Below are 11,529 nucleotides of genomic sequence, written 5' to 3' on the forward strand. Positions count from 1 at the left end.
AACAAGGACATGCTGGAGAAAATTTAAAATGAAGTGAACCCAATTTAAAGTAATGATTACAAAACATGAGGCTACTTGATTAAAACAATCAGAAGTATCAACCTATTTCTCCACCCATTTTATTGCTAAAATATTTTACTGTTGAAGTTTGTCCCCAGGATTGAGCACATTCCAGTAGATCAAAGTGAATTTAAAAGCAAAGTAAATCCCGAACAACTTGCCTCAGCCTGAATTTCAAGAACATTGTACTGCATTTTGCAAACCCAACCTCAACAAGTTTACTAAAATAACAGCAAAATACTGCAGATGCTGGAAATCTGAAATAAAAACCAAGAAATGCTGGAAATACTCAGCAGGTCTGGCAGCATCTGTGAAGAGAGAAGCAGAGTTAACATGTTCTGAAGAAGGGTCACTAACCTGAAACGTTAACTCTGCTTCCCTCTCCACAGATGCTGCCATACCTGCTGAGTATTTCCAGCATTTCTTGTTTTTAATCTCAACTTGTTTACTGCCTGAGTGAGATTGGCAATTTCATGGCAGCATGAACCCCCCCGCCCCCAATCAAATTCCAGACCTTTTCACAGCTTTCAGCCTTAAAATGGGGATGCTTGCCTTCATCATAAAACAGAATTCATGAAAAATTATGAAGATATAATGACCATCACGGAGGACAGGCCTTGGAGACACTAAGAAGCTTGATCATACAAAGGAATTGAATAATAATTGGGATTCAGGGGCTTATGTAATTACACCATTTCAAAAATGTACATTAAATGATCAGGATCAGATACTACTCCAAGCCAGCTCCACATCATCATCACCAGCACTGACCACTTAAAAAGCAAACATACCCGACAGAAGCAGAAAAATATAGAAGCTATTTCAACCTATAAAAATGTTACTGGTAATAAGATAGTAATAAGGGTGGAGATCTTTGTGGGTTGCATGAGTTACAATTCCATCAGCCCTCTGCAACACAGATAAAACTTTAAATCTTGTTGATTTGTATGCATTTTATGTTGCTAATACCAACAGCCACCATATTTTGGATTTATTCACCAAAGGAAACTACAGCATTAATAAAAGCCCTTTCCAAAATTTCAGGGCTACAAGACTGCAACGTGACAAACCAAAAGAATATAGGATAAAAATGAACTGGGCATCGAGGGGCAAACTACTAGAACTGGGGGGTGGGGCAGTGTTGTGAGAGGGGTGCAAAGGGTGCTGACAGCTCAGGGCCGCAATTTTAAACAAACCAAAGATTATCCAGAGAGTCTGGTGAAAGGGCAGGTTAAACATTTCACAGTGTTGTTAATACAAAGTTTAGCATTACAACCTAAAGTACTGCAAGAACAATTTTTAAAAAAGCCTCTCTTGTCAACATGCCCTGTAGACACAGTACTCTCAAAATCAGCATGATGGCTTTCAATGATTTTCATTGGAATGAATGATGCAAGCATTAAACACAGTCTACCAGATTTTTGTATACGTCATCCCCAAACATCTGAAAACAGGAAGGAACCTAATCTTGACTCCACTGAACCCAATATCATTGTATCGCTGCAGAATGGAGAGATGTCAAGTTTTCAAATTTATTTAATTGTTTTAACATTAAAAAAAAAGGAAAAAAAACACTAATGCTGACATGCTGAAAACACAGCAAGTTGATCAGCATCTGATTAGAAAAAGACAGATTAATGTTTTAGGTGAGACCATCATTCAAAATATTCTCTTTCCAGGAGATTGCATTTTGTAAAACGTTGAGCTTTGGGGCATCAAGATGAACAATATTAGCTACTCATGATCTGCAGTTGGTTTTAAGATTATGTTAGTACTAACAAATAAATCGAGGGACCATAATCATTTGTTTATAGGGTGCACTATAAATAAAGTGGTGCTTGCAAGTCCAAAAATGTCAAAATGGTGACAGGATTGGATATTCTGGGCAATAGGAGTTTGGGTGTGAATAGTTTTAGTCTGTCAATTTCCAAAAACAGATGCCCTTTTCCCAACTTTTCTTTTACGAGATCCTCTATACACAAGGTTCAACTTGCAATTACAATACATCTCGAAGTGGCCTCAGCTAGCAAACACCATATTCAATAAGATATATGAACTATGTTGGACATCAAAACACGGACATGCAATTTAAAAAGATCAAAAAAAGTACAGAACCATAAAAACCCTTCTGATTGACATCTCTGTAAGAACCTTTATGGTACCAGACACAGGAGAGCCAGTGTCTGCAAAAGATATAAACCACTAAAAGTTTTATGTCTTCATCATCCCAGAGACAGTTTGCACCGAGACAATTAAAGACATCATACACAAATCAAAAAGTTAACATCCTAACTCTCCAATATTGTTCAATATTTTAAATCCTACTTTAAAAACCTTACCTTGGTGCAAACACAAATATTAAATCAACAGTGTAAACACCTTTGTAGAGAGCAAATCCAAAGCATCCAATGGTGAGAAAAGCTGTCTTGCAAACGCTGTAGTGCAGGAGTGTTTTCTCCCCCATCCTTTACAAAGTATTTAACATAGCAGCCGCAAGTGAAACTCAGACCAGACGTCTTCTGTTAATTAACAGTGCAAGCTTATCAGCTAGTTACTGGGAAATGCTATTCGTTTTTTTTTAAATATATAAAAGGTCTCCTAGGTCAAAACACTGGAGTCGAAAGCTCACCGTGATGAGTTGAGAGGCAATAATTGAGTTTGGGTACCTAAGAAGGACATGCACATCCATGGGGTGTGAAACTGTTACAAGCCACAACGGATCCATCAAATAAGGCACCAGTAACATAGTAAAGAAAGTGTATTTAAACCAACTGCTAGCCCTGACGAAATATCAGGTGTATAGTACCTTTTCTTCCTCTTGAAATTAAGCACTCAAATGGCACGTTTTTAAACTCCAGGATATGGGGGCACTGCCTCACAATTCTAGGCAACGCTCGACAAAAGCTGATTTTTTTTTACTTTGGGGAAGCATGGAACGCCTTGATTTTTTTGGTTTGGTCATGGATAGCAAGATCGAGGCTTATTTTCAAGGATTCACATTCTTCAAACACTTCACAGATCTGTCGGGTCAAAAATAAATCAAAACTTTTTTTTTTTAAAAAACTTTTTTCAAGCAATTCTGGATCTTCGATTAGAACAGCATCAAGATGATCAGCCAGCGATGAATTCTCAACATCTCAGAATGGGGAATGTCCCCCCCATTTCCTTTCTTGCAGGCCACTGTTAAGTTAACGGTGACGCTGATGCTTCCTCCTCAAATATCAGGGCCTTCCGAAACAAAAAGCCTCAAGTGTACACAAGGGGTCATGTTTTTTGCTTCATTCATCAAACTTACTCCAACGCAGTTTTTTTTCCTCAAAAGAAAACACATTTTATTGATTTTGGTTGACAATATAATCAGCTCAACGCACGTGTGTCTGTGAAAGCCCGTATTCAGCTGGTTGAGCCCGAACAGCTTTTCCTTTCTCCCCCAGAAATCAGCTATAAACAGCACACAGCAGCAGATCATCTTTCCCCTCAAAACACAGGACCTGGTTTCACAATAGAAGATACAGGAACTTTTTATATATTTTTTTCAAGCTGCCATTCCAGCTCTTTAAAAACAAAACAACAGAAATCTTTTCCCCCTGCAAAAGGCCATTCTACTTCACACAAATATTGTCTTCAGCTCGTACTAAATTCCAGCGGGAAGTCTCCTCCTCAGCTTTGCCATTCAAATACTCTGTCACTTGGTTTTTGCAGGAAAGAAATATAAAATTAGACAAAAAAATACATGCAACACCAGTTTCTTCTATATAACTAACAAGAATACAGTAATTTTACACATAGCCTCAAAAAAATTCAGCACTAAAGAAATTTAGTTGGCATGCTACTAAACTGCTTCTTACTAAGGCACCAAGACCCTAAGCTGCTAAAACAAATTTTTGATGCAGTGTTCTCAAAGACACTGTAAATGCTGATTTTTTTTTCAAGATAAAAGTCCTATGTTAAATAGTCCCTAAGCAAGGCTAGCTGATGCAAGTCTAAAGACTTGCCTGAAGATCAAGAACCTTTGCAGCTCTTCTTAATCTTCATTTACAGTGGATTTCTAACATTCTGGGTCATTTATAGTTTGAAAGATTTAAGACCATTTCTTCTTTTGGGATGGGGATACCTGCACCACAATTATGTGCCTGTGCTACCAGGGATTGGGAAGAGAACAGTACATAGGACATAGAAGCATTATAGCATTTAACATTAACAATGGCATCCAGGACCTGCCTTTTGTAGGTCCCCATAGGCTCACATCACAGGTAATTCAAAAAATGTAGGTATATCTTATTGGAACTCCAGCCAACTCAATAGAGGGCAACAGCACAGTGACTATAAAATAAAATGTGGAGTGTGCCTTTTATAGGTCACAGGTCTCTGCTTCAAAACTACTCTCCAAGCACTCTACAGTCATCACTAAACAGATGCTCCACTGTACAGTGGTACCATGTAGAACGGACTAAAGTGTTCCCAATCTCAGTAAGGGTGGGGGGGGGGGGGGGGGCGGCAGGGGGAGGAAAAATATATAGAACAAAAGACAAAAATACTGGTTACTGATGACCATTCTTGAGCCTCCATTCAACTGGTTACAGTAGCAATGGCCAATCCCTGGGGACAGACTGCCTGCTTGCCTTCACAGCCACAGAGTGGTGAATAGAGGAGAGCAGTTCTAGTCTAAACAAGGCAAGGGGAGTAGGGACACTATCTAAACTTTAAAACTAAGCCTACATCTGAATTCTGATTTTTATCTTTCACAGCTGTCATAAAAGACACTTGTGCAAGTGCTCCGAAGAGACTGCCTTTTAACTTCTAAGGAAAATCACAGAATTTTTATACTGAAAGCAGAATCTCTATGGATAGAGCAAGACTGCTGCTTTAGTGCTACGTGATGATGAGAACGCCAACACCCACACACTCTTCTGCACCTATACTCTTTTCTGTCCAAAGACTTTTCAGTTATCACTATTGTATCTGAATATTGAAGATAATCTAATTATAGGACACCTGCAGCTTTTGTGCACCTGGTCCTTGGGATAACATGCCAACTGTTCAGACATGTGTTCCAGATTGATGCTCCACACATTTTATACTCCATCTCAGTTCCCTAAAACTCTTCGGATTGTGGTTAAACCAAAAACAGTGGTGCCATTTTTTAAGTTTGCATTTCACAACTTAAAATTATTCAGAACAGTGCACACGGACTTGCTTTAATAGGATTTGTATCCCTTGCAAATTAAAGAAGAAATTCCCATGTCAATTTGATTGAACCAACAAGGCTCTGCAGTTCAGTTGCAACCACCTTCCTTTGTTTTGTGAATGTTTCTTATTTGGCCCAAAATCCCATACACAAAGTGAAAATACTCATTTTGGTTTTAGCATGCATGTGTACAAGTGCACACGCACCTAAATTTCAGAAAAAAAATTTGCCATCACCACCCTTTGTGCCAATTTGTTGCTGCTAAATTAACATTTGTTTATCATTAACTCTGTTGACTTGACACTATTAGTGAGGGCTAGTTATAGTGGAATGCAGATAAATTGATTTGATGGACCAGTACATCCCAATGCCAACACTGCTGTATTCCAATGTGCAAGAAGCCTTTCTTTATATAAACGTCTCCACAATCACTTTCATGTGTGTGTACACACATAAGGGATACAGCAAGAATATTTAGGAACATCGTGCTCATGACTTCCTCCCCTCTCTTGAATGCTCATATTCACACAGTTCCACTGGCATTACCACCCCTTCCCCCTGACCCCCCACTTCTCTCACTTTAAGTGGCTAGTTTTTCCCCATTCTGTCGCTAGTGGAAAGTTACATAGGGATCTGAGCCCGGCCCAATCCTATTCCCACCAGATAGCCAAACACCATGGGAATGCCTTCACAGCAAAAACTGCAGTGGTTCAAGTAGGCGGCCCACCGCCACTTTCGAGAAAACAGGGGATAGGCAATAAATTGCGGCCTTGCTAGTGACACCCAAATCACAAGAAGTGACTTTTTTTTTTAATATTCGAAGTTGCTAACTTTTACTCTCCCTAGAGCAGGGGCACAAAGGTCAATTGCTACATCCCAACTGGTAACTCCTCTGAGCCGAGACACCAGTTAGCACAGGCTGCATTAGAGCAGACATTCATAATGTTGGGTAGAGCCAGATACTTTTAGCTTGCATCATGCTGGTAGGCAGCTCAGTTTGTTATTTTAAAAAAAACTGCAAAACAGTGGCAGTGTCCAGCCCAGTGACCTTGAGCACTCAAGCAAAAGAAAACTACAGACCACAATTTAACTCTTTAAAAAAAAAAATACACACTCTTTGCAAGCTAGTACTGATCATCAGTGCCCCAATGTCCCAAATACAATATGGAGGTGGAGGTCTGAAAACTACTTTCATCCAATAGATATGTTAAAAGAAAAGCTGACAACGCACAGCAGGCCAGTCAGCAACCTTGGCAGTCCGAAACAGTGACTGTTCTATTCTCAGACATTGACTGAGTGTTTAACCTTTTCTGATTTTGTTCAGATTTCCAGCATTTTACTTTTTGTTCATATTACAGAAACAGTCAGTGTGCACTTGCATATTTAATTTTTTTCATTGAAAATTTTTCTTTGACCCATATATAACATGCCTGTGTACTTGTTCAAAATGCATTTCCCATTAGTGCAAGATCAATGCAAATTAAGTCATTTTGCATCTTGCATGGATATACTAAATAGTTGTCATCACTGTCTGCATAACTAGAATCATATGTTTAGAACTTTTTGCTGACTTAGGGTGAAACTATGTCAAACTGTACATTTGGACAGTGCAGTATAGAAAACAGCAAATCTGAATCCTTTGTGCAAACTTCACTTGAAACACTGCCCAAGTGATAAAGAGCACTGTTTACAGACTCCAGACAACACTTCTGTCATACGACTAGCCCCAGTTTGCTTTTCACTCCCTTCTCCAAATGGCTTCAATGAAAGATATTGCCAAATTAAATCTGGTCAGATCATTTCATTAGCACACACAGGGGTTCCTGCTCAGCTGGAAAAACATTTTATAAAATGGTCAAACATGGCTGTTCAGCTCTTTTAACCACTATCACTGCAAAGAGCATCACGCTATTACACAGGACAACTACTGGTCTCCTATTTTTGATAATTTCTTATCCACTTAGCTTCTTAAACATGCTGACCCTTGCTGGGTTGGTTCAATGGGCCAGTCACCCTGTTGTACCTCATCCAGTGGTCATGTTGCACACCAGTGTCAAACTATTTGACTATGAAGCACCACATAGCCGAGCTTGACTCAGTCGCTGCACTTTCCAGGACAGGGCAGGTGGTCTGGATAATGACCAGGGATTCTTCCCAAACAATTGTTGTCCTTTGGTTTTCTCTCTCCCTCCCACAACTGTCAAGCTAGCCCTCTAAAGAACAAGTACATAGGCATCTTTTGAAACATTGACACGAGTCCTTTTCAACCCAGGATTCTTGAAGCACATAATTCATTTTTGCATGGCCTAAAAGTTGACTTTACTGCCCAGATCACTGGTTCTAAAAGCGTAAGTCATTCTCTTTGGGTGTGTTAAACATTAATCAACTTTGTAGATTTCAGACTGAAAACTAAATGATTAAAAGGTTTTCTGATTCATTAGACAGGAAAGACAAAGTATTACCTTACTGTGTTTCAACTTTAGAGTTAGTTTGAGGATTACTGGCGCCCAAAAGATAGTAAGTGCAAAAAGAAAACTGCCTATAACTCTTACAGCACATTATAAAAAACAGTTTGCAAGGTGTCTGTACTCCAAGATCAGTTACTGTATTTACAAAACTAGAAAACAACTGGATTTTCAACAATTGTTTTGCCCTTCAATAATAACATTAAAGGAGTATGACCCTTAGGACTCTGTGTTTCCAATAATGAATTCTGCTTGAAGAAATGAACAACTACTGGCCTCTAGCACCGACAGGTAGGCACTACCTTAAACAATGCAGGAAGCATTCAAGCTTTGTACAGTTCACTGTTTATGCTCAAGTGACACTGCTTGTGTATTTAAATATAGCACGGGATACTTTTTGAAAAAAATCAGAATAAAGGAAAAACATATAATTATGAATAAAAGGAAGGGAAATAAAAATAAACTTAAAAAATACATGTGGGCCACCTAACCCAAAAGGCGTTAATGAGCAGATACCCAGTTTAGATTTATTCTGACTGAATTTGATGTTAGGCGGGGCCCTAATTGGGAGGGTAGGAGAATTCATATGACAGTAAAGTACAATTGTTATCAGCTTACTACAGGCAAGGCTGTCAGCTAAGTTTTATTGGTGTTTTTGTAAGTAGAAAGGTAGGGCTCCCAGAACACGATGTGGTTAAAGCGTCTTGACAGTTTTGTGAATCTGCCCTCTTTGTATCCCGTACACATCACAATACACAACAGTAGCACAGCAGACAGTACAATTTCAATTCTAAGCTGTACCACGTACAATTATTACAACTAGACAGTCTTCTTCAGATTTGGCCAGGGCTCGAGCAGAGGTTTGCAGATACTGTTGAGAAAAATCACATGGAGGGAAAGCATGAAGCACACCAGTGTGGTCCTTCTCTTTACTTCCTCCAACAGGCAGGCTGATGACACCAGCAGCCTGCTTTTGTTTTAGATAGGACACCAAGTTCCTCAGTGGTCTCTGTGGTGAAGTGGCTTGCTCTATAGAAGAGGACATCCCTTCCACATTTTCCACAGTGTTCAATGCTGGTACAGCCAACAGGACACAATAGCCATTAGTGCCTGATGCCTTGATGCGTCTTGTTACCTCATCCAATTTAGGCTGATCCAGTCGTAAGCGCTGAGTGATTTTTAACTGTGCTACCTTTCCACCAGTTGAGACATCCACTAATAAGTTGGTTGCAACACTGAGATCACCCTCGAGGAAGTGCATGTTCGTGGAGAAAGAACTATTCTTTAGAACCAGCATTCCGTGCCAGGCTACATTCAACTTGCGTTCATATTCTCGGAAGCTGTCAGATGCTTTGGCGGTGCTCGAGTCAGATTTAGATTTGCTCCTCAGAGGACTTGCACATTCTATAGTTCTATGTTTGCGGTCTTTGTCCTTTTCGATTAAGTTTATAGTTTTGATCTCATGTTTACCACAAGAAACTTTTTCTGTGCTATTACGGCGATCCCTACTGGGCGAATAGCGCTCATTCTTGGCATCACGGTCTGAGTCACTGTGACGCCCACCATCACGGCTGCTATTACCTGGGCTGCGATCCGGTGAAATACAACGCCGCTTTCTGGAGCGATCATTACTGGGTGAACAATCAGTGGGGCGTGTGTCGAGAGGGCCTCTCCTTTTTCTTCTTTGGTCCCAATTTTGTAAAATATGGTCACGCCCACGTTCAAGAGACCAGCTATCCCGGACTTCACGATCAAGGTGATCAAATGGTTCATGGCTATTCCGGTTTCTTTCCCGGACAGAAAGGACATGCCAGTCATTGCCAGGAAAAAGGTCCCTTTCTCTGTAATGCATTGGAGGAGAATTCCTTTCCCTACCCCTCAGGCACTCCGCACCACGGGGAAGAAGGCCATCTCCAATCAAATCAAAATGAGGCAGAGGCAAGGCTTGCAGATATTGTTGAGGATATCGATGTTCTGTATCTGCAAAGTCAACTCTTAGCCGCCGATCTGGTCCACCCAAGGGAAATCCACGCATCTGAGTACAAGCAGCTTGTGCGGCATCCAAGCTTTCATACTGAATATAAGCCCAACTGTCTCCCTTTCTGTAGTCAATGGACCTTATGGTCCCAAAGCGATCAAATTCCCTTGCAAGACCCGCTACAGGAACCCAGGCACCTAATCCCCCAACCCACAATCGAGTGGTGGGGGTTGCTTTCCCGTATCCAATCTTTATAGGATTTCTCCCGATCACTTTTCCCGACATTGCAATCTTAGCTCTGTGGGCCATGTCCAAGTTTTCAAATTTCAGGAAGCCATAAGAATTTCCCTGCCCACGAGGTGGTCGTTTGATATCCACCTCCAAGATAACTCCAAACCGTTCAAATGCAAGCAAAAGGTCATTTTGTGAAACCGAAGGGTCCAAGTTACCAATAAACAACGTCCTATTAGCTCTTTTGTCATCTTCCGGCAAGATTTCATCTTCCCTAAATGTGGTTCTGTCGAGTGTGTAAGCAGCTCGCCCCCGACCTTCATAAAAGGCATAATCCCGCTCTCTTTCCAAATCTCTCTGGGGAGGTGGAGGTGGAGGTGGTGGCGGTGGTATTTGACGCCCCAAAGAACTGCGCTGCTGAGCTCTGTGCTCTCTGTAGCCAAGGCCTGCAGGGGACAGAGACCTCTGCCTATGGCGGTTGCCTTGGACACTTGGTGCAGAATACCCATCCAGTTCAGGGGAGTAACTTCTTCCTTTTGGAGGAGGATAAACTGTTTCAATTTTCAGAGGGCGATCATGCAGCACCAGCCTGCCCTTGGCATGTCTGGCAGCCTTGGCATCTTCAGAATGCCTAAAATTCACCAGAGCCACTCTTTCATCCCCATCTCTGGATATCTTCACACTGACATCCCCAAACTTCTTAAACTCGTGGAAAAGCCCATCCTCAATGGCACCGTCACTCAACTGGGAACCCAAATTGCTGATCTTCAGGGTTTTGTATTCACCAGGCTGTCTCTCGGTTCTACTAGTCTTTGAGGAAGCAGAAGAAAGACTCAAGTTATTAGCAGTCCGGTTGGGAGGATAAACATCATAATCTCTGTTGTTGGTCCTTTTGCCACTGATATTGCGAGTCCTCTTGGCATTGCCATGGTTTTTGTTGTTCCTGTTGATGCTGTTGTGGTTATTTCCCATTTTCCTGGGCTGTTGGTGATGGCCGCCTCGCCTTTCCTCCCCACGCTTACCGCCAGCTTTGGGCGACACGTCTTTCTCCTTCATATTCCTTCACTATTGTAATTATTAATCCGAACTGTATGAAAAGATAAGATTGAATCCTCTTTTAAAATTATATGTTTAAATAAAACCCAGGCGGACTGCGCGAATTCCCCGCCGACGCTCCTTCACTGACGCTCCATTTCTCTTCACCTTGCGGAGGAATCGAAACAATCGGCGCTTTTTAATCGATACTTTACCACAATGGATTCGCCAATTTGCCCATTAATTTGATTCTTTCACGGTTTTTAATCGATTTTTCCCGCTTCTTTCCCGCAGATTTTCACCGACGCTAAAAAACCTCTCGGTTCATCGCCGCCATTTTGAATCAAGCCCCGCCCCGTTGCTGCCCGCTGATTGGGCAGAATCTCCGACTTTCGCGATCTGATTGGCTATCGTTGCAGTCACTCATCTGACACCATGGTGACGCGCTAAGCAATGCCTCATAAATCCTTTTCTAAATTTGAATTGTCGGCTGAAAATTCATGAATTTATTGAAGCAAAACCGTCTCCAGTGTTTTCGATCAAATGAGGGAGTTTTTTAACGTTCTTTTTTC

General features: G+C 41.1%; 1 protein-coding gene across 12 annotated transcripts in view; it reads right to left on the bottom strand.

Annotated features, from left to right (window-relative positions):
- Positions 1-11,315, bottom strand: part of rbm15 (RNA binding motif protein 15) — a 143,203-nt gene extending 131,888 nt beyond the window's left edge. For 11 of the 12 annotated variants that reach the window (XM_068057563.1, XM_068057567.1, XM_068057572.1 and 8 more), the window contains exon 1: positions 2,400-11,315. In XM_068057563.1, coding sequence (XP_067913664.1) covers positions 8,504-10,978 — 2,475 coding nt within the window. In that variant the 5' untranslated portion in view covers positions 10,979-11,315 and the 3' untranslated portion in view covers positions 2,400-8,503. The remainder of the gene's footprint in view (positions 1-2,399) is intronic. The other variant, XM_068057564.1, reaches the window with a different exon arrangement.
- Positions 11,316-11,529: the final 214 nt, after the last annotated feature.

Source organism: Heterodontus francisci, chromosome 25, assembly GCF_036365525.1.
Source record: "Heterodontus francisci isolate sHetFra1 chromosome 25, sHetFra1.hap1, whole genome shotgun sequence".
Taxonomy (NCBI): domain Eukaryota; kingdom Metazoa; phylum Chordata; class Chondrichthyes; order Heterodontiformes; family Heterodontidae; genus Heterodontus; species Heterodontus francisci.